The sequence below is a fragment of the Schistocerca cancellata genome, chromosome 9 (assembly GCF_023864275.1).
Source record: "Schistocerca cancellata isolate TAMUIC-IGC-003103 chromosome 9, iqSchCanc2.1, whole genome shotgun sequence".
Taxonomy (NCBI): Eukaryota; Metazoa; Arthropoda; class Insecta; order Orthoptera; family Acrididae; genus Schistocerca; species Schistocerca cancellata.
Genome location: NC_064634.1, coordinates 878,386 through 905,001, shown reverse-complemented (window position 1 = coordinate 905,001; position 26,616 = coordinate 878,386). Strand labels below are relative to the sequence as shown.

At 45.7% G+C, this 26,616-nt stretch overlaps 1 protein-coding gene across 1 annotated transcript in view; it reads left to right on the top strand.

The window, feature by feature from the left end:
• Positions 1-3,988: 3,988 nt before the first annotated feature.
• The window catches only part of LOC126100345 (UDP-glucosyltransferase 2-like), a 70,207-nt gene continuing 47,579 nt past the window's right edge, over positions 3,989-26,616 (top strand). Inside the window, exons 1-2 of the mRNA XM_049910957.1 lie at positions 3,989-4,397; positions 23,593-23,833. Of these exons, the coding sequence (XP_049766914.1) occupies positions 4,392-4,397; positions 23,593-23,833 (247 nt within the window). The 5' untranslated portion in view covers positions 3,989-4,391. The remainder of the gene's footprint in view (positions 4,398-23,592; positions 23,834-26,616) is intronic.

The window sequence follows — 26,616 nt, the reverse complement described above, 5'->3', positions numbered from 1 at the left end:
GGTTACTGCTGCTACAGTGGCAGCTTATCAAGATTTAAGTGAGTTTGAACGTGTGTTTAGGCCCCTTAGAGGTTGTCAGGACCAGATCTTTAGCTTACGGCAAATAGTGGAGAAATGTTACGAGTGGAACAGGGAATTGTTTCTATGCTTTATATATCTAGAAAAAGGCATATGACCGGGTTCCTAGGAGGAAGTTATTGTCTGTTCTACGAGATTATGGAATAGGAGGCAAACTTTTTCAATCAATTAAACGTCTTTACATGGTTAGTCGCCGGCCGGAGTGGCCGAGCGCTTATAGGCGCTACAGTCTGAAACCGCGCGACCGCTACGGTCGCAGGTTCGAATCCTGCCTCGGGCATGGATGTGTGTGATGTCCTTAGGTTAGTTAGGTTTAAGTAGTTCTAAGTTCTAGGAGACTGATGACCTCAGCAGTTAAGTCCCATAGTGCTCAGAGCCATTTGAACCATAGATAGTGAGGCAGCAGTTAGAGTTGGCGGTAAATTGAGTTCATGGTTCATAGTAGTTTCAGGGGTAAGACAAGGCTACAACCTGTCTCCACTGTTGTTCATATTATTTATGGATCATATGTTGAAAACAATAGACTGGCTGGGTGAGATTAAGATATGTGAACACAAAATAAGCAGTCTCGCATATGCGGATGACTTAGTTGTGATGGCAGATTCGATTGAAAGTTTGCAAAGTAATATTTCAGAGCTAGATCAAAATGTAAGGACTATGGTATGAAGATTAGCATCTCCAAATCGAAAGTAATGTGAGTGGGAAAGAGATATAAACGGATTGAGTGCCAAATAGGAGGAAAAAAAAACAGGTGTACGGTTTCAAGTACTTAGGATGTATATTCTCACAGGATGGCAACATAGAACTGGAACCGAGATGTAGCAAAGCTAATGCAGTGAGCGCTCAGCTACGATCTACTCTCTTCTGCAAGAAGGAAGTCAGTACCAAGACTAAGTTATCTGTGCACCGTTCAATCTTTCGACCAACTTTGTTGTATGGGAGCGAAAGCTGGGTGGATTCAGGTTACCTTATCAACAAGGTTGAGGTTACGGATATGAAAGTAGCTAGGATGATTGCAGGTACTAGTAGATGGGAACAATGGCAGGAGGGTGTCCACAATGAGGAAATCAAAGAAAAACTGGGAATGAACTCTATAGATGTAGCTGTCAGGGCGAACAGGCTTAGATGGTGGGGTCATGTTACACGCATGGGAGAAGCGAGGTTACCCAAGAGACTCATGGGTTCAGCAGTAGAGGGTAGGAGGAGTCGGGGCAGACCGAGGAGAAGGTACCTGGATTCGGTTAAGAATGATTTTGAAGTAATAGGCTTAACGTCAGAAGAGGCACCAATGTTAGCACTGAATAGGGGATCATGGAGGAATTTTATAAGGGGGACTATGCTCCAGACTGAACACTGAAAGGCATAATCAATCTTAAAAGATAAAGATGATGATGATGATGATGATGAACGTTGTTTTATAGTCCACGTAGGAGCGAGGGGACACAGCATCTCCGAGGTAGCGATGAAGTGGGGGTTTCCCCGTACGACCATTTCACGAGTGTACTGTGAATATCAGGAATCCGGTAAAACATCAAATCTCCGACATCGCTGCGGCCGGAAAATGATCCTGCAAGAACGGGACCAATGGTGACTGAAGAGAACCGTTCAATGTGATAGAAGTGCAACGCTTCCGCAAATTGCTGCAGATTTCAATGTTGGACCATCAAAAAGTGTCTGCGTGCGAACCATTCAACGAAAGTTCATCGATGTGGGCCTTCAGAGCCAAAGGCCGACTCGTGTACCCTTCATGGCTGCACGACGCAAAGCTTTACGCCTCGCCTGGGGCAATAAACACCGATGTTGGAGTGGTGATGACTGGAAACATGTTGCTACGTCGAACGAGTCTCGTTTCAAATTGTGTCGAGTGGACGGACGTGTATGGGTATGGAGACAATCTCATGATTCCATGGACCCTGCATGTCAGCAGGGGACTGTTCAAGCTGGCAGAGGCTCTGTAATGGTACGGGGCGTGTGCAGTTGGAGTGATTGGGGCCCCCGATACTTCTAGATACGACTCTGGCAGGTGACACGTACGTAAGCATCCTGTCTGATCACCTGCATCCATTCCAGTCCACTGTGCATTCCGACGGTCTTGCGCAATTCCAGCGGGACAATGCGACACCCCGTACGCCCAGAACTGCTACAGAGCGGCTCCAGGAATACTCATCTGAGTGCTGGCCAGCAAACTCCCCAGACATCAATATTATTGAGCCTATCTGGGATGCTTTGCAACGTGCTGTTCGGAAGAGATCTCCACCCTCTCGTACTCTTACGGATTCACGGTGTCAGTTCCCTCCAGCACGACTTCAGGCATTAGTAGAGTTCATGCCACGTCGTGTTGCGGCACTTCTGCGCGCTCGCGGGAGCCCTACACGATATTTAGGCAGGTGTACCAGTTTCTTTCGCTCTTCAATCTATATCGAAGCCAAACTGGAAAAATGCGAACAACAGAATTGCGAAATGTCAAGCCGATAACGCTCGCCCTCACACGCTCGATACATAATGCCTGTACTGAAAATATTTTGTGCTGCGTCAGTATTGTTCGTCAGTATTTCCGGTATTAACAATGCACCTCCAGTCCTCACAGGCCCATTATACTGCTGTATTGGCAGCAGTACTGAACGTGCCACGGCGCCGTTACTACTGTGTGACATTTCCATGTCCCCGGCGGAGTACAATGCGCGTACTTCGCTCACTCTACCAGAATTTCTACGGCGGATCGTCCATGGCGTACGAGTTGAGTAACTTATGAAACATCCCCTTAGAAAAATTTATAAATGACAGTGTTGGAAAACCTCTACGCTATTTGATTTTCAAACAGCTGAGCAAAACTGAACGTACTCAGACATTTCTCTCCTTACTTATTCTGATCAACACTAAACTGACACACAATATATTTTTTTTTTTTAGCGCAACGCAATCTGACTTTCAATAATAGCTCAAAAGAATGGCCCTGACTGAGAATAACCTATACCTTTCACGAATCACTTACCCCACGAAAATCTTTGTTACTCAAACTACTGCAATATAGCGAGCGCCAATACTGCCAGCTAAATAAAAGATTGTAACTACTAAAGGCACTGACTACTGATAGGCATAGTTAGCCAATCAAAGATTTTGATGGAGAACAAACTAGGTATTTATCTTAATAGTGTTCAAAAGTCATAATATATGTATCAAGTTCATGACATCCAGTCTTACAAATTTCCTTTTTCTGACGGACACACGTCCAGATCGTCCGCTCTCAAAACTCTGCCATCTCTGTCCCTACATCCACCACTGCTGGCGGCTCACCTCCAACTGCGCAACGCTACGCGCTGTTCACAACCAACTGCGCAAGGTCCAAGACTACAATAGTGAATATTCCAACAATTGCAACCAGCCACAGACTGCACACAGCACAGCCAGTGATTTTCATACAGAGCGCTACGTGGCGTTACCAACATAAAAACCTTAACAGCCTACTTACACTTACTGAATCGACCTGCTTAGAAGTCATTCAGTTATTTGCTAGTGATGGCTCGAATAAGAACGACTGGGAACTGAAGAGTGGTATCCTGGGGAAAAGTGCGCTCGTGAAGTTTTCCCATTTCCAAGAGCAGTATCGCCTATTGTGGGGGGCGGGAGTGGCAAAAGCACTTAGTATGATAGCCGCGGGCGCCTGTAGTACGATTAGGCGTGACACACACACACACACACACACACACACACACACACACACAGAGAGAGAGAGAGAGAGAGAGAGAGAGAGAGAGAGAGAGTAAACTTTACACAGACGAGGAGGAGCCTGCTCGCGGAAGGTCGCCGGCAGACAGGCTGTTATTGGCTGAGCATACACGTGCTTAGTCCGCAGCTTCCCACCACACAAAGTGAGCGCAGACGTAATAAGTGTTCACGGAACAGCGGAGCGCGGACGTTCCACGAAATCGCTGAAGACGGGAGGTGGCAGCTATTCTTAGAAACGGTGCGTGCGTCACCTGAAAGTTGTACTCCTTGCACGTGTCCAGTGACAGCGGCCTGAACGTCAGTCGGCAGAATGAGCTGGGCAGAAGAGACACTGGCTGTAGGTGTGAAGTGAGCGCTAATTGACCGATCTCACGCGCTAGCGACACGATTGGTCAGGTACTTTCCGTCCCAACACTTGCTGCGCATGCGCGTGCGACCCTGAGGCATACCGGCACACACAGACACACAGATATCTTTAACTGATACACTGGCCGACTGAAGGCCGTGCTGTCCAATACCAAATTACACGCGTTCAGTTGCTGACGGCGTGTTAGCTTCGCTTGGATTCAGTCGGCGAGACCTGGAAAATGAAGGTAAGAAAGCGTCTCATTTCCTGTGCTCTACCTGCAGCTTCTTGCGAACGGAATATACGCACTATAACGTTTTTATCCCGTGGAGGAACTGCTTCCCACATGCGTTTCATTATTTTTCCACAGCCTTCCAATATTGGGTTATCGTTCTCTTCCACAACATAGAACTTCATCGTCTGAATTCAAATACAGCATGTCCTTTTCAAAGATAATATTCCATTGTGACAGCAGAACAACTCTTACGTGTTCTGTGTTTACATTGAGCACATTGAGGGAATGCTTGTATCCAGAAACAAATACACGACTGGTGTGTATTGAAGCTAGCAATTTCATTTTCGATGTAGTATGACTTAGTGACATTTTTAGATTCATAATGTGTTTATTCGAGTTAAGTGTGTTTTCTACTTGAAGTTGCAAACAGTTCGTTCAATATGTTTACATCGGAAAACAGAATTGTAGTCCAAGACTAAGAGAAGGATGGAAAACTTTAATTGTATTTCTGTCTTCTACGACAGAAGTAAGCTCAGTCTTGCATATTATCCATTCCCGCTTTCTGCCAGAAGATAATTTCGTAGTATAACAGGCAGTTGGAGGTGACTCTTCATGATCTGATGCGTTACAGGTGAGGTAATGTGATGGGGGATCCCTCTGAATCTCTCCCTACATGGCCGGCCGCTGTGGCCGAGCGGTTCTAGGCGCTTCAGTCTGGAACCGCTCGACCGCTACGGTCGCAGGTTCGAATCCTGCCTCGGGCATGGATGTGTGTGATGTCCTTAGGTTAGTTAGATTTAAGTAGTTCTAAGTTCTAGGGGACTGATGACCTCAGATTTAAAGTCCCATAGTGCTCAGAGCCATTTGAACCATTTATTTCTCCCTACATGTTTAGGTAAATTCTCGTATTGGAAAATTGTATGCTTGACGTTCACCCGAGAAAACAAACTTCTGTTCCTCCTCCAGCGAATGAAGCAACGCACGAGTAACAGCGGAAGTTTCAAAATGCGTCTGAAAAACAAATAGTAAATTGGCTATAACAATATTCTGTTAAGACATTGAAAAGAAAATGCTGCAAATTAGCAGTGAAATCATAGAAGCAGTTGACTACTTTATGTGTTTAGGGTGGTTGAAGACAACAACCAGACGCTCAGGAAATGAAGTAAACGGAAGACTAAATATGGTGTGCACTGCTTTTCCTAAACAAAACAGTGTTCCCAAAATCAAACGCGTAACATGTGGCAAAGGCAGAGGGTACAGTGGGTCTGTAATATCAGTTTTGTCTTTTGACCATGAGTCATTGAGTTTTTATACGACAACCGCATGAAAACGGAGAGATTCGTGTTGGTAATCACAGGCAGTAAAGAGAAGAATAAATAAACTGCATCAGTGTACAGACTACAGTGGAAGCCTGCAATAAAAATGAAACGGTTTTAGGTGGGATAGCTCATGTAGCCAGGCGGGTTTATGACGGACGGACTGAAGTAGTTCTCTCGTGCATTCCACGAGATACGGGAAAGTCGCCATGTTACTGATGACGACCACCTTATGAACAGTATTTTGCTGACATTACGAAACATGCAGTATGTGAATAGCTGGAGGCCGTAATACATGGGAAAGTGTCAAGCGGGTTCTTGTCGAACAGTGGGTGTCACATAAATGACAATTATTGTCTTCACTTATTACCTGCTGCCATTTCATTTCTCTTCCTTCTAGGACTTCATACAATCATTTCACCTTTTCCCTAGAGTACGATCATTTCACCTTTTCCCTAGACATGCGTTTGTTATTCTTTCCGATACGTGTGACTCTTTTTAATGAGTATTTTCGTCATGGACTCCTGGTTTGTTTATGTTGTATGTTTTTGCTGCAGCATTCACGGAAAGAATTATTTGGATAAGAATGACAGTGATTTCAAATAATGCTCATTTACTTAAAAACGCAGTTTGGAAAATTAAGGCAATAGTTTTGAAAGTAAGTTAAGTTTAAAATAAAAAGATCAAAGACTTTTAAAGTTAAATTTCAGTTTCAGTGAGGTGAGTAGTACTGGTTCACATTTTCGCAGATACGAGACAGTTAAGACACGTATTAGGCTGTATGGGTGAAAGTTGGCTTTCCATGGCAGGTTCGCTATAAAGTCTGTTGGAATATTTATTGTTTGTTCAGACGTAAGTTCAGAATCCTGTTTGGCACATATACAGGGAGACAATTACTTAATTATACGAGAAAAAGGGAAATTAGTTACGGACTACGGCGTGCACGCACTTTATTCAACGTGTAAATGTCACTAGAGATGAAACTTTCTGGCAGATTAAAACTGTGTGCCCGACCGAGACTCGAACTCAGGACCTTTGCCTTTTGCGGGCAAGTGTTCTACCATCTGAGCTACCGAAGCACGACTCACGCCCGGTCCTCACAGCTTTACTTCTGCCAGTATCTCGTCTCCTACCTTCCAAACTTTACAGAAGCTCTCCTGCGAAACTTGCAGAACTAGCACTCCTGAAAGAAAGGATATTGCGGAGACATGGCTTGGCCACAGCCTGGGAGATGTTTCCAGAATGAGATTTTCACTCTGCCGAGGAGTGTGCGCTGATATGAAACTTCCTGGCAGATTAAAACTGTGTGCCCTACCGAGACTCGAACTCGGGACCTTTGCCTTTCGCGGGGAAGTGCTCTACCATCTGAGCTACCGAAGCACGACTCACGCCCGGTCCTCACAGCTTTACTTCTGCCAGTATCACGTCTCCTACCTTCCAAACTTCTGGTCACTAGAGATGTTCGGATTTAGGGTATGACATGTCCGATATGCCTGTCATCATTGGCGATGATGTGGAGCAGACGAATAGCGAAACTGTGCATGACCCACGTAAGTGTCGGAACATCGATGCTGTCGATGTCATCCTGAACGGCTGTTTTCAGCTGAGCGATGGTTTTGGGGTTATCGCTGTACGCCTTGTCTTTAAGAGAGCCCCACGAAAAGAAGTCGCATGTGTTCAGATCCGGAGAATATGGCGGCCAATCGAGGCCCATTCCAGTGGCCTCTGGATACCCCAGAGCCACAGTGCGGTCCCCAAAGTCCTCCTCCAGGACATCAAACACTCTCCTGCTTCGATGGGGTCGAGCTCCGTCTTGCACGAACCACATCTTGTCGAAATAGGGGTCACTTTGGATAGTGGGGATCAAATCGTCTTTCAAGGATGAAATCATCTTTCAGAACCTTCACGGACCGGTCGGTAGTCGCCAAGGAATATCGCACCGAGCGTTCCGTGACTGGACACAGCCACACATTGAGGGGTGAAGACACTTCTCGATCGCGAAATGCGGATTCTCACTCCTCCAAATGCGGCGATTTTGCTTATTGACGAATCCGTGCAAATGCTCGTCGCTAAACCAAACCATACAGCGCATACTAATTCCCATCATGCCCTGCGGCCAACCGTCCAATTTGAACGTCCTAACTCAGACCGTTCAGAAATGATGACTATTTTATTTCGTATATTGAATAACTGTCACCGTGCATGTAGTAGCGACGTGGTATTTTACAGTCCTTTGAACTGTGCCGCAATTCCGCTCAGGCATACATTCAAATACACAATTTCAAGGCTTCAGTGGCCACTTGCTGACAAACCGCCTGTTGGCTCTTGTCTCGTGTTCTTCGGCCGATGTCTCTTTGACCGTTTCTCTGACGTTTCGCCAGCACGAGTGGCTGGCACTGTCTGAGCTTCACCGTCCACTGCCGGCGGCGGACTAGAGCCGACCTCGCGGCCCTTCAAGGGCCTGGCACGACAACGACATTTGTGGTAAGGTCTTATGGGACCAAACCGATAAGGTCATCGGACCGTAAGCCTACACACTACTTAATCTAACTTAGGCTAAGGACAACACGCACACCCATACCCCGCGCGGCTTCAATGCACAGTTCATTTTATGTTTAATGTGCTGTTCACCTGGGAAATGGTGATTCAAAGCTTCAAAAAAAGCCTCTCTTATTTTTAACTCCTTACTCTTCTGAAAAGTCCTTAATCGTTCAGAAGCAATCAAGTTCATCGGAACGCATACAAATCGCCGATATATCTGTCATTTTCCCTGCAGTGAGGACGAAAAGGTCTTTCACCCATCCTATACACAGGAATGACCTGCGATTTTTTCCAATCGCTTGCGACTTTCCGCTGGGCAAGAGATTCTCGATAAGTGCAAGCTAAGTAAGGGGCCAATACCGAAGACTACTCTCTGTGAAACTAAGTGACTTTGCATCCGGACCTGTGGACTTGTTTCTTTTCAACTCTTTCACTTGTTTCTCTACGGCAGAGATGCCTGTTACTATGTCCTCCACGAGGGAGTCTGTACTATTGGTCAAATGGCGGTATACTGGCGGTATCCTCCAGCGTGAACGATTCCTTAAACGCGAAATTCATATGTTCAGTATGACGGTGGAAGTTGTACGTCTCGTGCATCGATCATTTTATAGACGTACGAATTTCTAGTATCTTTTCCTTGTCTACATTCCCGCGTTATTTTTTTTGAACCGAGGGTGCTTCGTCGGTGTTTTCTGAATTTTGTTATTAACCACGGTGGGTATTTTTCGTCATGAATCCATTCACTCGGCACATACTTCTCCAGGGAGCGGTTTACAATCTGTTTAAACTTTTCCAATAATTCCTCCACGTCCATCATACTGGAACATACCCTCTGCGAGGCACTTAATTACGAATTGCAGGGCACTCGTGTAGATGTAGCTGCAGATATCAACTCATTTTCCAAGTGGGATGTTAAAAACTGCTTATCTGCTCTTTCCAGCAAAAATAGTCCCGATTTACTCTCAATCAGTATTCTGTACTCACTGAACTTTTCATTCCACTCAGCATGTCCAACGTGTCTTCCCCTCTTTCACTGAGGATAGCAAAGTCATCAGCGAATCTTTATAACTGATATCTTTCCGATCACTACCGATCAATTACGACGTTATTTTCACCACATATCTTTTGACTTTTCAGCACTGGTGTCACCCAATAAAGACGTATTTTAGATTCTTGTCCCCTTCGTTTGATGGCAAACAATTGTGCAAGTATCACTTGCGATCCTCAGAGTTCCGTGTTCTATTCTACTGGAACAGTGCTGCCCGTCTCCGCACGCACTCGCGCAGCGGGCGCCGTTAAAAGCCGCCCGGTCTGTGCGCTGCGCGGCGAGTTTGGTGTGGTGGCGCCGCAAGACAAACTTGATGACTCGGCGTTGGTGCTGGCAAAAAAGTTAGCAGTGACTCGCGACTCGCAAGCGGCCCCGGCGATACGTCTGGCAGCTGCAGGCAGGGGTACTGCTGCACAATAGCACCAAACCCTGTAAAGTTGTAAAGGCCGGTATTACACTATCAAATTTCTTTGTCAAAGATTTGATCAAAGATGTGATCCAGTATTCCGTCCAACATATTTGACAAAGATCTTTGACGTAGCGCTAGAGGGGGTATTACACTGTCATCAAAGTTTTCGTCAAAGTTCAAGATGGCTGACAACAACTTGTTATTAACCGCAGCAGTTCTACGTACTCCAATTGCATTGTGTGCACATGCGGAAAAGAAGTGGGGGAAAAAATGGAATCATACATACGAGGTTGACAGTCTTAAAAGTTCTGGGATTACAACTTGATAATAAATTCAGTTGGGAGGAGCACACCACAGAACTGCAGAAAGGCCTTAACAAATCTGTATTTGCAATTCGAGTGTTAGCAGACATAGGCAACATAAAAATGAAAAAGCTTGCATACTTTCATTCCATAATGTCATAAGGGATAATATTTTGGGGTAAATCTTGAAGTCAAACAAGTTTTCAAGGTCGAAAAGCGTGTAATACGTATTATTTGTAGAGTAAATTCACGGACCTCCTGCAGAAACCTCTTCAAAGAACTGGGTATACTAACTACTGCCTCTCAGTATATTTACTTCTTAATGAAATTTGTCGTAAATAATACATCTCTTTTTCCAACAAACAACTCAGTTCATACATACAATACCAGGAACACAAATGATCTGCACAAGGACTTAAAAGCACTTACTTTAGTTCAAAAAGGGGTCCACTACTCAGCAACACTCATCTTCAATAATTTGCCAGGAAACATAAAAAATTTAGTTAGAAATAAAGATCAGTTTAAAAGGAGCCTGAAAGACTTAGTACTGGCTAACTCCTTCTACTCCATTGGCGAAATTTTTAATAGAAACAAATGATGTATTTATTCATACTATTAGTATTGTTATTTCAGCTTAAAAAAAAATCGACATGTTCCACATCCACGAGGCTCTCCTCAGCACGGATCTATGGAACGAAAAAGTAATCTAATCTGGGTGAAGCCGTGGGTTTTACGATAAAAGCATTCAACAAAACTTGTTACATGAGCTTACAGTGGAAGACGTCAAGTCATACACCAATTACTTAAGAATGGATGAGCATACATTTCTGTATGTGCTTAATGAAGTGTATCCTCATATCACAAAGCACAATATTCACTTAAAAACTGCTACATCTTCAGAAGACAGTCTCACTGTAAAACTCCGATTCCTTGCTGCAGGAGAGGGTTATGTCAGGTTAGGTCAGGTCAGGTCTCCAATCTCCTTAATCTATTTTTGTATTCAGGGTGCCTCACGTTGTAAAGCTCCCCACCAGCTTCATACATCTCTATTAATTTCGTAGTTGTCGGCGCACATTAATTGTATTTACGGCCAATGTTTATAAAAACACTACAGATGACACAACGCTGCAGCGATGCTAGCGCTCCATGTGGTAACATGTCACATTGCAGTGAACACAAGACAAGCGGTTTCTTTGATCAAATATACAGCGAGGCCCTAGATTTGATCAAATATTGGACGACATTTGACAAAGTCCCTATTACACTATCAAATATCTTTGACAAAGATATTGGACAAAGATATTGGACAAAGAAATTTGATAGTGTAATACCGGCCAAAGCAACATAGGAGTTATCTGCAGGACATCGACACGTCAGTCGTTCGTAAAACAAGTTTCTCATCAATACAACACAACACCGGCACCTGGCAATAGATAGTTACTCATTCAGTGTGTTACCGGTCATACGCTGTTGCGACAAGGTTAGCTTAACAGTGAGGTGACGAAAGTCAGGGGATAGCGATACGCACAAATACAGATGGCGGTAGTGACGCGTACACAAAGTACGAAAGGGCAGCGCATTGGCGGAACTGTCATTTGTGCTCAGTTGATTAATGTGAAAAGTTTTCCCATGTGGTTACGGCCACACGACGGGAATTGACAGGCTTTGTACGCGCTATGGTAGTTGGAGCTAGACGCATGGGGTATTCCATTTCGAAAATCGTTAGGGAATTCAGTGCTCAGATTTGCCCAGTGTCAAGAGTGTGTCGGGAATACCAAATTTCAGGCATTACCTGTCATCACAGCTACGCAGTGGCCGACGGCCTTCACTTACTGACTGAGAGCAGCGACGTTTGTGTGGAGTTGTCAGTGCTAACAGACAAGCAACACTGCGTAAAATAGCTACAGAAATGAATGTGGGACGTACGGCGAACGTATCTACAGGGACAGTGCGTTGAGATTTGGCGGCCTCTCCTGGGGGTCATGACCGTATCATTTGGACCGTAGATGACTCGAAAACTGTGGCACGTTCAGATAAGTCACGATTTCAGTTGTCAAGAGCTGATGGTAGGGTTCGAGTGTGGTGCAGAGCCCACGAAGCCGTGGAGCCAAGTTGTCGACAAGGCACCGACCGAGGCATTGGTGCCTCCATAATGGTGTGGGCTGTGTTTACATGGAATGGACTGTGTGGTGTCACCGCCAGACACCACACTTGCTAGGTGGTAGCTTTAAATCGGCCGCGGTCCATTAGTACATGTCGGACCCGCGTGTCGCCACTGTCAGTAATTGCAGACCGAGCGCCACCACACGGCAGGTCTAGAGAGACGTACTAGCACTCGTCCCCAGTTGTACGACGACTTTACTAGCGACTACACTGACGAAGCCTTTCTCTCATTAGCCGAGAGACAGTTAGAATAGCCTTCAGCTAAGTCCATGGCTACGACCTAGCAAGGCGCCATTAACCATTTCTGGAGAGAGTCTCACTTGTATCATCAAGAATGCTGTATACAAATGATGGATTAAAGTTAAGTATTCCAGCATCTACGTACTTTTCTTTATAGCATTCATTACGTATCCTGTTTCAGACCTAAGCAAGCCTGCGTGAATTAAGCGCGTGCCCTTTCGGCTTCCTCGCCCTGTGTCTAGAATGTCTTGTCTAGACACAACAGACTGCGTCCTCTGGTCCAACGTAACGGATCACTGACTGGAAAAGGTTTTGCTGGGCTACTTGGAGACCATCTGCAGCCATTCGTGGACATCATATTACCAAACAAAGATGTCATGTCACTGGGTCACAGCTGTTCACGACACCTATCAACAACATTCTGGACAGTTCGAGGGAATGATTTGGTCACCCAGATCGTCCGACATGTATCCCATGGAATATTTACTGGAGATAGTGAAGAGTCCATTCGTGCACGATTCTTGCACCGGCAACACTTTCTCACTCATGGACGGCTATAGATGCAGCGTGGCTCCATATTTCTGCAGGACACTTCTAATCACTTGTTGAGTCCATTCCACGTCGGGTTGCTGCACTACGTCGGGCTAAAGGAAGTGCAACACGACATTTGGAAGGGTCCCATGACTTTAAAAATAGACACTTTCGAGCACTTTTCATTCCACAACATAAAGAATATAACTTAAGTGTCGATATTATAAATCTGTGTGCACTACTCCTAATAATGAACACAACTCACTACAAACGTGTCCGTGTTAACGTGACAAGGCGAACTACAAGTGATATTTGGAACTTTTGTGCATCACTCCCTACGTTGAGGTCTCAGCTAAATGTCCTCAAATGGTTCAAATGGCTCTAAGCACTATGGGACTTAACATCTGAGGTCATCAGTCTCCTAGACTTAGAACTACTTAAACCTAACTAACCTAAGGACATCACACACATCCATGCCCGGGACAGGATTCGAACCTGCGACCGTAGCAGCAGCGCGTTTCGGGACTGAAGTGCCTAGAACCGCTCGGCCACAGCGGCCGGCTTAAAGGTCCTAATTGCACTTCTTTTTAGAGAGTATCGTTAGTCCCGGTTACGATGGGAGGCGGCCCTCGTGCGAAGCTGCAAACTTAAGAGCGCGTCATCGGTTCGTGTTGATGCGCCAAAGTGTATGATGACAGTGCCAAATTTCTGACATTTTCGTAATGAATACTTTACTGTGGGTCGCATGCAAAACTCTGTAACAAGCTCACAGTACAGAAAGACCGTCGCCCCTTTAAAAAAGCACACCGATCGCTCTGGAGCGCTGTCGACGCTCTAGAACTGGTCACGTGATCCTCCACCGGTGGCGCAAGCCATACCAGTGCAGTGGTGTGTGCGCGCGGCGAATCACCGCTCTGAGGTGAGTACGCGTGGAGGCGTCACAGAATGGCAGATCGTAGCTAGCGTGTTTGGACTTGCCCATAGCCACACCGCGAAAGGAGTAGCCCAGATTGTTGGCTTGTCAACGTGGGCTGTCCGATGTGTCGACAGGACATCGTGTACGAACCACAGCCACATAGCACTCCGTCAGAACACCGAGGGCAGGAAGGTCGCAACCGACAGCGACCGGGTACGTGTGTCACTCCCTGTCACTGACCAAAAACGGTGCGAACTGGTGCGGTCTGTGGGAGATCCATCTCAAACCAGTGTCCGAACGAACATCGCGAAGGTAACCGCATGCAGTGGATAGCTGGAGATGTGAGCCTCTTTAACGGCTATTGATGTCAGAGGCATCATGGATGCGAAAACTGACCGGCTGAAACCGATACCGGTATTTTAGTTCTGAATAACCGGTATCTTTCGGTATTTATTTGCTCTCGGATGGAACAGGAGTTTTTAATTTTATCACCAGGTAGAAAAAACGAAGTTCAGTTAACCATACCAGCAGTGCTAAAATTTTTGGTTTTTAACTAAACCTTTTCTTTTTTTAAAAAAAAACAGTCATTTTTATTCGAAAAATTTCCAGTGCTCTGAAATATTGCGTCGTAACAGTAAATGGGAAAATCGATCAGTGCTGTTGTAACAACAATGCCGACAGAAACGAGCAACAAACACGTGGCATAAGAACTGATAGAGCGTTGCTGAGTCAGTAAAATACCTGTTATCATTTTTGTAGCCTATCACAGGGCACACGTGGACATGCAATCCATCTGGTCTGTTCAGTAGTTTCTCACCGTTGTCGGCGGGCATCATTTTGTATTACACAACGGTGCCAACCCTAACATGGAATTATTTTACGAAGTCAGTATTAATGAATTACAGTGGTGCATTGGCTTTAAAACATTAAAAACCGGAGGACCCACAAGAAACTTGCGACATCAAATACGGAAAAAAACTTATAACTTAACGATTCATTCGTAACTTACAATAAAAATTGAAAGTGGCCGATATACGTAGTACATATAATACACCACATACATAACATACCTTCACCCGCTTGCATCTTTTGAAAACGGACACATTAACATCAAAAATAGGCTTCTTCACCCTCAGTTTTCACCCTTCAGCACCGACTGTTCGTAATGCCCAAATAGTGGTATGACCGTCATGAGTTTTGAGGGGAGTTTCAAAAAATGGTACTCAACCAGTTATCGCAAAGCAGCGAACGGTGGACGGACCATGTTTTCTTCTATTTCGTTATTTAATGTAATATTTTGATTCCAAGTATCTTGAAACTGATGGAGTCAAAATTTTTCCAGCCATGTTCGATTTCTGCGTATGTTACAGGAAGTAAAAGGAATAAAAAACCGAAAACCGGTTATTTTAGAAACCGATTATTTTGAGCGATTGTAACAGTCGGGTTAAACCGGCCCTGTGGCGGATACAGAAAAACCTCAAGGAGGGGGCGCTAAAGATATCTTGAGCTACCTTTTACTAAATCACATGCAAAGTGTAAGGAAATCTTGTTTAAACTGATTATAAACATATACAAGACAATTCCGTCTAATGATATAAAAGAGTTACAATTGTTGTTCTCTTCCTTACATGATGCATTATATGCGCCTATTCTTCTTCGCAAATTGGTTAATTACATCGCCAATAGGACAATCAGTGTCAGGGTGAGTGTTGAGCAGAGCTGAGCCATTAAGTCGATCCTCTTTCATTGTCGACCGCAGCCATGTCTTTGTATGGCGCAATGTTGAAAAACTCCTTTCTACTGTGGGAATAGGTGCAGGTAGACAAGCAAATATTTTGTACAGCGTGTGCAAAGTAAGGATAGTCAGATCTAGGACAAACAAACAACGCTTGCATAACATAATCACGATCATTAAGGGCGTTTATACTCGTTTGCTTGTATTGAAAAATCTCTCCCATTAGTCTCTTTTTAATCACAAAGAGTGATTTTTCTCCAAACAACGGTAGTTCAGTTAAGCACTGATTCAATTTATGTGCCACATCATTACCGTCATGTTTCAGTAGTTGCGACGATAAAAGTATGTTAAATTTTAAATGAAAAAATATTTTCTTTAGCAAACCGTTCTCTCATGTAGTCGTAACATGGTCCAGTGTTGGAATAAAATCAGTTCTTTTCCAATATGTCAGAACATCATCATTATGATCACAGATTTCCCTGTGTCTTTGTCTGCCTGTAAGACGAGGAACACTTGTCTCCCCGTCTAACTGTTCCATAACTTCCTTCGCCTCTTCAACAATACGAATGCGGTCGGCCTCGCAAAGGGGGGAGGGGGGGGGGGCAGGAGGGCATTCAAACTGCGATGTGTAGAGAATGTAATTCGTGCGGGAAGCGTTTCTCTATGTTGTGGGAGCTGCATTTTGTACCGTGGCTTAGACTCAGTCATCCGGGTTACCTTGAACATTTTTACTTTAACATTATTCTCGTACACGTTCACGGTGATTATGCTGTGGGCACTCAGTCTTACAAGATGACAACACCCGTGTTCCCAGGGCCGCACACATACGTTCCTGGTGTGACAAATAACTCGGGCTCTCTTTCCCAGCACTACAGACATGTGAGAATCTCTCTCCCACGTGCTGCGCTGTTGCCGTATTTCGCGACCGTGCAGTTTCATTCACAGAGCGACCGAATTATTCAATCAGATGTCGATGTTACTCTCTTGTAGCGGTATAGCTGTGAATGTGTATCTCTAAACGTTTTGGTGTGATTTCCAAATGAAAATGTCATGTGACGGCAATAAACGTTAAGTTCCTCACAATCAACTTTAATTACACTACTGGCCATTAAAATTGCTACAACAAGAAGAAATGCAGATGATAAACGGGTATTCATTGGACAAATATATTATACTAGAACTGACATTTGATTACATTTTCACGCAACTTGGGTGCATAGATCCTGAGAAATCAGGATCTAACGGCCTTGATACGCATGAGCATTGAATCAAAAAGAGCTTGGATGGTGTGTACAGGTACAGCTGCCCATGCAGCTTCAACACGATACCACAGTTCATCAAGAGTAGTGACTGGCGTATTGTGACGAGCCAGTTGCTCGGCCACCATTGACCAGACGTTTTCAATTCGTGAGACATCTGGAGAATGTGCTGGCCAGGGCAGCAGTCGAACATTTTCTGTATCCAGAAACGCCCGTACAGGACCTGCAAAATGCGGCCGTGCATTATCCTGGTGAAATGTAGGGTTTCGCATGGATCGAATGAAGGGTAGAGCCAGGGGTCGTAACACATCTGAAATGTAACGTCCACTGTTCAAAGTTCCGTCAATGCGAACAAGATGTGACCGAGACGTGTAAGCAATGGCACCCCATACCATCACGCCGGGTGGTACGCCAGTATGGCGATGACGAATACAGGTTTCTAATGTGCGTTCACCGCGATGTCGCCAAACACGGATGCGACCATCATGATGCTATAAACAGAACCTGAATTCATCCGATAAAATGACGTTTTGCCATTCGTGCACCCAGGTTCGTCGTTGAGTACACCATCGCAGGCGCTCCTGTCTGTGATGCAGCGTCAAGGGTAACCGCAGCCACGGTCTCTGAACTGATAGTCCATGTTGCTGCAAACGTCGTCGAACTGTTCGTGTAGATGGTTGTCGTCTTGCAAACGTCCCCATCTGTTGACTCAGCGATCGTGACATGGCTGCACGATCCGTTACAGCCATGCGGATAAGATGGCTGTCATCTCGACTGCTAGTGATACGAGGCCGTTGGGATCCAGCACGGCGTTCCGTATTACCCTCCTGAACCCACCGATTCCATATTCTTCTAACAGTCATTGGATCTCGACCAAAGCGACCAGCAATGTCGCGATACGATAATTCGCAATCGCGATAGGCTACAATCCGACCTTTATCAAAGTCGGAAACGTGATGGTACGCGCCGGCCAGTGTGGCCGAGCGGTTCTAGGCGCTCCAGTCTGGAACCGCGCGACCGCTACGGTCGCAGGTTCGAATCCTGCCTCGGGCATGGATGTGTGTGATGTCCTTAGGTTAGTTCGGTTTAAGTAGTTCTAAATTCTAGGGGACTGATGACCTCAGATGTCAAGTCCCATAGTGCTCAGAGCCATTTGAACCATTTTGAATTTGTGATGGTACGCATTTCTCCTCCTAACGTTTCACCAGTCAACGCCGGTCAACTGCTGTTTGTGTATGAGAAATTGGTTGGAAACTTTCCTCATGTCAGCACGTCGTAGGTGTCGCCACCGGCGCCAACCTTGTGTGAATGCTCTGAAAAGCTAATTATTCGCATATCACAGCATCTTCTTCCTGTTGGTTAAATTTCGCGTCTGTAGCACGTCATCTTCGTGGTGTAGCAATTTTAATGGCCAGTAGTGTAAATTGCGTGCCTATGGAGTATCGTCTTAGTCGTGCGACAGGTTTCATGATTTCCTGTCAGAAAGATCACTGTATGTAGTAATGGATGGAAAATCATCGACTGAAGCAGAAGTGATATCTCGCGTTTGCAAGGAAGTGTTATATGCGCTCCTCTGTTCCTTGTCTAACAAACGATTTAGGAGACAATCTGAACAGCCCTCTTAGACTGTATGCAGATGATGATGGTGTGATTTACCGTCTTATAAAGTCGTCAGAGATTAAAACAAATTAGAAAACGACTTAGACAAGATATTTGTATGGTGAGAAAAGTGACAATTGACTCTAAATAACGAAAAGTCTGAAGTCATCTGCATGATTACTAAAAGGAGTCCGCTAAATTCGGTTTACAGGATAAAACACACGATTCTAAAGGCTGTAAATTCAACTAAACACTTACGGATTACAATTACGAATAACTTGAAATGTGCCGGCCGGAGTGGCCGAGCGGTTCTAGGCGCTTCAGTCCGGAACCGCGCGACCGCTACTATCGCAGGTTCGAATCCTGCCTCGGGCATGGATGTGTGTGATGTCCTTAGGTTAGTTAGGTTTAAGTAGTTCTAAGTCCTGGGGGACTGATCATCTCAGATGTTAAGTCCCATAGCGCTCAGAGCCATTTGAATCATACTCTGTACATGAGAACTTCCTAGTTCTCATTGGTTAGCAATATGTAGCCTGTGAAGTATTCAGACTTTAATGTTCAACACGTTGCCCAAGGTGAAGTTAAGCTTTTCCAGCCTGTTGTATTACTTGCGAGAATGCGGCTGGATAAATTCGTAAACCCCTGTCATTTTCATGGCACGAATTGGAAAATTCATAACTCTCCCACTGTAATGTGGAAAATTCATAACTCTCCCACTGTAATGTGGAACGAGTTACCCATAATGCCTGTTGACACCGTAAAATATGATAACATACAACCAATTTTGCCGATAGTTTTTGCGCTAGCGTTAGCTAGTGGTTTACACTGAACAGCAGTGACTCACACCCACATAGGCGCATTATACACTTTTAAAAATTTATGCAGAGTAGAAGCAGTTGTCAAACGAATATAATAATTTCGGTTTGAGTTTGAAGTTTATTTTGTTACGCATTACATTTTTACTTGTAGGACAGTCCAAATCGCAATAAATGGCAATTATTGCAACTATCTTCGATGATCATGTCGTTAGACAATCGTCGTTTTGAGAAAGATTGCTCTTGAAGTCTTCACAAAGTTCTATCAGTTGTTATCGCCTTCCGATATCACACAGACAATTGCTGTGGAGAAGTGGACACAACCTCAAAACTCATGTAGACGAATGATCGAAATCGGTTTTAAAAAGTATTATTCCCTCTTAGATTTGAACATGTAATACGGTACTCCGAAGGCAAATGAACATCGTTGTTGTCCGCAGCAACACAGTTCGGCAACACGGACTTCGTTTGGCCGCACTCTGCCGCCACGCAAACGCAAACCTCATCCCCTCCACGCCTTCGTATCGCAACGCCTCTATGCGCTGAAGCGCCGTCTTATGTGAAGCACGCTATAGTCAGTTTGGGTTATAGAGTGTAATTTATTGCCAACTAGCGAACCTGACAATCCTTCGCGTTTTCCAAATAGGAATTGAACGTACATCCCAAATTCCTCCCTCCCCCCTTTCTCTGACCATCTTCGCATCCCCCCCTCTCTCTGTACATCCCCTCTTCCCCCCATTTCTCTGCACATAACGTTCTCCTCCTTCTCTCTGTCCATTTCCTCCACCCACCTCTCTACGCCCGTTTCCGTCTGAATGTTCCGTAGAGCATCGAGTAAAAATAAATAAATCGGTTCCCATTTGTATATTACATATACATTTTTATATGTAGTATATTACAAAAATATATAGCCAATGCCCGTTCGACAGTTCCCATTTATACAGTATATTACATATATTACAAAAATATATAGGCTATGTCCGTTTCACTGTTCATTAGAGTATCATGTAAAAATTGAAGGTAAATCGTTCAACAAGTTTTCAAGAACTGTGGTAACTACGCTTTCCCTTTATGTATTACGTATATATATGTATATAGACTGATGTGCCAAAGAAACTGGTACAGGTTAGAGAGCCTAGTATAGGAATGTGTAATTAAAATTCAGAAATATGCAAACAGGCAGAATACGGCGCTGCAGTCGGCAACACCTATATAGGCTGAGAAAAGTGTGTGGCGCAGTCGTTGGGTCGGTTACTGCTGCTACAGTGGCAGGTTATCAAGATTTAAGTGAGTTTGAACGTGGTGCTATAGCCAGCGCACGAGCGATGGGACACAGCATATACGAGGTAGGATGAAGTACACCGTGAATGTCAGGAATCCGGTAAAACATCAAATCTACGACATCGGTGCGGCCGGAAAAAGATCCTGCAAGAAGGGGACCAACGACGACTTAACAGAACTGTTCAACGTGACAGAAGTGTAACCCTTCCGCAAATTGCTGGGCCAATCAGCAACTGTCAGTGGGGGAACCATCCAACGAAACATCACTGATATGGGCTTCTGGAGCCGAAAGCCCACTCGTCAACCCTTGACGAGTGCACGACACAAAGCTTTACGCCTCGCGTGGGCCCACCAAATCAGAGATTGGAGTGTTGGCGACTGTTGCCTGGTCGGATGAGTCTCTTTTGAAGTTATATTGAGCGGATGGACGTGTACAAGTATGGAGAGAGCCTCCGGAATCCATGGACCTTGCATATTAGCAGTGGACTGTTCGAGCTGGTGGAGGCTTTATAATGGTGAAAGGCGTGTGCAGTTAGAGTGATATGGGATGCCTGATAAGTCTAGATACAACACTGACAGATGACACTTACGTAAGCATCCTGTCTGGTGACATGCATCCATTTGCGTCCATTGTGCATTCCGACGAACTTGGGCAATTCCACCAGGACAATGCGACACCCCACACGTCCAGAATTGCTACAGAGCGGGTCCAGGAACACTGTTCTGGATTTAAACACTTCCGCTGGCCACGAATCTCCCCATACATGAACATTATTGAGTATATCTGGGTTGCCGTGCAACGTGCTGTTCAGAAGAGATCTCCAGCCCCTCGTACTCCTTCGGATTTATGGACAGCCCCACAGGTTCCATGGCGTCAGTTCCCTCCAGCATTACTTCAGACATTAGATGAGTCCGTGCCACATCGTGTTGCGGCACTTCGGGGCGCCCGCAGGCTTTTCAGTGTGGACAACTGCATCATCTGCAAGAAGCCTGATCTTACTGTGAATATTGTCTGCAAGATCATTAATATATATAGTTGTATATAGTTATACACACATCAAAATAGTTTTGCATCACCTCGGTTCTCAGAGTTCCAGAGCCTGTACAGGAAATTGGAATAGAGATCAACATGAACATCATTTCTACCCTTTTTACTGCTCAAGAAAACCACACATTGCATGTTGTACCACCACACAACGAGACATTCAGAGGTGGTGGTCCAGATTGCTATACGCCAGTACCTCTAATACCCAGTAGCACGTCCTCCTGCATTGATGTATGCCTGTATACGTCGTGGCATACTATCCACAAGTTCATCAATTTCAATTTATCCCAGGCATGTTACGTGCTGGCAGTTCTAGTCGAGCGATGTCGTTATCCTGAGGGAAGTCATTCACAACATGTGCACGATGGGGGCGAGAATTGTCGTCCATGAAGAGGAATGCCTCGCCATTATGACGCCGATATGGTTGCACTAGCGGTCGAAGGATGGCATTCATGTATCGTACAGCCGTTACGGCGCATTCCATGACCACCAGCCGCACTTAATGCCACACCAAAACAGCAGGGAACCTCCACATTTCTGTACTCGTTGGACAGTGTGTCTAAGGCGTTCAGCCTTGCCTCCAAACACGTCTCCAACGATTGTCTGGTTGAAGGCATATGCGACACTCATCGGTGAAGAGAATGTGATTCCTATCCTGAGCGGTCCACTCGGTATGTTGTTGGGCCCATCTGTACCGAGCTGCATGGTGTCGTGGTTGCGTAAGATGAACCTCGCCATGGACGTCGGGAGTGAAGTTACGCATCATACAGCCTATTGCGCACAGTTTGAGTCGTAACACGACATCCCGTGGCGGCACGAAAAACATTATTGAACATGGTGCGTTGCTGTGAGGGTTCCTCCGAGCCGTAATCCGTAGGTAGCGGTCATCCACTGCAGCAGTAGCCCTTGAGCGGCCTGAGCGATGCATGTCATGGACAGTTCCTGTCTCTCTCTCTCTCCTCTGTGTCCGAACAACATCGCTTTGGTTCACTCCGAGGCGCCTGGAGACTTTGCTTGTTGAGAGCCCTTCCTGGCACAAAGTAAGAATGCGGACGCGATCGAACCACAGTATTGACCGTGTAGGCATGGTTGACCTACAGACAAGACGAACCGTGTACCTCCTTCCTGGTGGAATGACTGGAACTGATCGGCTGTCGGACCCCCTGCGTCTAATAGGCGCTGCTCATCCATGGTTGTTTACATCTTTGGACGGGTTTAGTGACAACTCTCAACAGTCAAAGGGACTGTGTGTGTGATACAATATCCACAGTCATCGTCTATTTTCAGGAGTTCAGGATATTCATAGTCAATGTCTATCTTCAGGAGCTCTGGGAATCGAGATGATGCAAACTTTTTGTGTTATATGTATATAGTACATCTCACTTAGTAGCTGTTCGTTATTTGCAGGCTATCCCTCCGTGTTACAGATGTTACAGTGAGGTTTGGCACTGGGGACGGTAGCTATAAGTACTTTTTAGTGGCGATGCTGCCGCTGGAGTGAAAGGATGTGTCCGTAACTGGTATTGTTGCCCAGGGAACGAGTGGGTGAACTATGCACTCATTCTTTATATTCCTAATCGTGTAATCCTCCGTGCATTATACCCAGACATGTGTGTAACAAGATACTTGTTTCATGTATTCTATGTTCTTTTTGTTGCTTTGTACTGAATCTTCTAACACGAATTAAAAATTTGCTGGGTAATTATTTAGTTTAGCTGTGCTGGTCCAGAAGGAAATTCAGTGAGACAGCGGGAAGTGTAGATACGCTAAATAAGCGAACATCCTTGACTAATGATACCTCTAAGACCAAAGCTTGGTGAACTGAGCCTCTCGCTTAATTTATCATTATTTTGACCCAACTTTGACCAATTACCTGCGGTCTAGGGAATCAGCAGGTGTCAAATCTTCTTCCTGTGTGACTCTTACATAAAGATTTCAGGCTGTATGTTGACGATGCACGTGGGTACGAGTAGCAGCTAGTGAATAATTTACCCCGTCCCCCTGCAGACGGCGTTGGTGATGCTGGCGGCTGTGCTGTGCCTGCGGGTGCAGCCCTCCGGCTGCGCCAGCATCCTGGCCATCTTCCCGCTGGGCGGCATGAGCCACTGGCAGGTGTTCCGCGGACTGCTGGTGGAGCTCTCCAGGAGGGGGCACCGGCTCACTGTGGTGACGCCCTTCCAGCAGGAGGGCGACCCCTGGAACCACGTCCAGACCAAGCCCAACCTAGGAGGAGGCGGCGACGGTGGAGGTAATGTAGTGGCGGCCACCTGCGCAAACTGCGGGGGGCGGTCTTACATCTGCGTCCACGTGTTTACTCTACAATTCGCAATCGAGCGCATAACAGAGCGTTTATCGAACCACCTTTAAGCTACTTCTCCACCGTTCCACTCTCGAACAGCGCACAGGAAAAAAGAACATTTAAGTCTTCCCGTAGGAGCTCCGATTTCTCTTATTTCATTATGACGATCATCTCTCCCTACGAAAGTGGGCGCCAGCAGAATATTTTCACAGTCGGAGGAGAAAGTTCGTGAGGGAAATTTCATGAAAAGGTCCTGTCGCAGCGAAAAACGACTTTGTTTTAATGGTTGCCATCCCAATTCGTGTATCATATCGGTAGCACAGACGAATGGAAAAACTGGTAGAAGCTGACCTCGGGGAAGATCAGTTTGGATTCTGTAGAAATGTTGGAACACATGATGCACGACTGACCGTACAACTTATCTTAGAAAATAGACTAAGGAAAGGCAAACATACGTTTATAGCATTTGTAGACTCAGTGAAGGGTTTTGACAATATTGACTGGAATACTCTCTCAAATTCTGAAAAACGGTGGGGTCGAATATAGGGAGCGAAAGCCTATTTACAATTTGTACATAAACCAAATGGCAGTTATAAGAGTCGAGGGACATGAAAGGGAAGTAATGACGGGAAGAGAGTGACATAGTGTTGTAGCCTATCCCTGATGTTACTCAATCTCTATATCATCTAACAATACCACCACTTGCAAACTAGGTTAGAAATCAGATTAATAATGTTGCTCACGCAGCATATGCTCGCTTTATCGGGCAACAACAAAGTTATTGACTGTGGATGGTATCGTCAGAATAGAAATAATGAAGTCACTGTAAAAAAGTCATTAATTTTGGACTTATCTTGAATGGATTCCCACATAAATTTCGTCGAAGTTGTTATGGCTCATCTTGTTGATTCTACGGTGATTCCACTTTCACTGCTAGAAGGTCCAGATCTGTATTTTAGCAATATCTGAAAACTTAACAAATGCGTTTTTCAGGAAATTCTTAATGATCAAACAATCCCAGATCAGAACAATGGTATGGTAGAAATAATTTTTGACTTGGTGTTCACGATCCACATTTTTATTAAACTTCTTGTAAATTCACATTTACTTCTTCTTAATTGTCACATCACAAGAAAACAGTTTTGCATCAATCTTCATATACACTCCTGGAAATGGAAAAAAGAACACATTGACACCGGTGTGTCAGACCCACCATACTTGCTCCGGACACTGCGAGAGGGCTGTACAAGCAATGATCACACGCACGGCACAGCGGACACACCAGGAACCGCGGTGTTGGCCGTCGAATGGCGCTAGCTGCGCAGCATTTGTGCACCGCCGCCGTCAGTGTCAGCCAGTTTGCCGTGGCATACGGAGCTCCATCGCAGTCTTTAACACTGGTAGCATGCCGCGACAGCGTGGACGTGAACCGTACGTGCAGTTGACGGACTTTGAGCGAGGGCGTATAGTGGGCATGCGGGAGGCCGGGTGGACGTACCGCCGAATTGCTCAACACGTGGGGCGTGAGGTCTCCACAGTACATCGATGTTGTCGCCAGTGGTCGGCGGAAGATGCACGTGCCCGTCGACCTGGGACCGGACCGCAGCGACGCACGGATGCACGCCAAGACCGTAGGATCCTACGCAGTGCCGTAGGGGACCGCACCACCACTTCCCAGCAAATTAAGGACACTGTTGCTCCTGGGGTATCGGCGAGGACCATTCGCAACCGTCTCCATGAAGCTGGGCTACGGTCCCGCACACCGTTAGGCCGTCTTCCGCTCACGCCCCAACATCGTGCAGCCCGCCTCCAGTGGTGTCGCGACAGGCGTGAATGGAGGGACGAATGGAGACGTGTCGTCTTCAGCGATGAGAGTCGCTTCTGCCTTGGTGCCAATGATGGTCGTATGCGTGTTTGGCGCCGTGCAGGTGAGCGCCACAATCAGGACTGCATACGACCGAGGCACACTGGGCCAACACCCGGCATCATGGTGTGGGGAGCGATCTCCTACACTGGCCGTACACCACTGGTGATCGTCGAGGGGACACTGAATAGTGCACGGTACATCCAAACCGTCATCGAACCCATCGTTCTACCATTCCTAGACCGGCAAGGGAACTTGCTGTTCCAACAGGACAATGCACGTCCGCATGTATCCCGTGCCACCCAACGTGCTCTAGAAGGTGTAAGTCAACTACCCTGGCCAGCAAGATCTCCGGATCTGTCCCCCATTGAGCATGTTTGGGACTGGATGAAGCGTCGTCTCACGCGGTCTGCACGTCCAGCACGAACGCTGGTCCAACTGAGGCGCCAGGTGGAAATGGCATGGCAAGCCGTTCCACAGGACTACATCCAGCATCTCTACGATCGTCTCCATGGGAAAATAGCAGCCTGCATTGCTGCGAAAGGTGGATATACACTGTACTAGTGCCGACATTGTGCATGCTCTGTTGCCTGTGTCTATGTGCCTGTGGTTCTGTCAGTGTGATCATGTGATGTATCTGACCCCAGGAATGTGTCAATAAAGTTTCCCCTTCCTGGGACAATGAATTCACGGTGTTCTTATTTCAATTTCCAGGAGTGTATTTAATTTCCACTTTAACCAAACACAAGACTTGACTGTTCTTTTACAAAGCGAAAAAACAGCTTAACTTCTGCAAAGTGAAACAAAGACTGCTCTGTGCGCATTCGTGCCAAAACGGTTACAAGTAAATCAAAGATTATGACAGTTT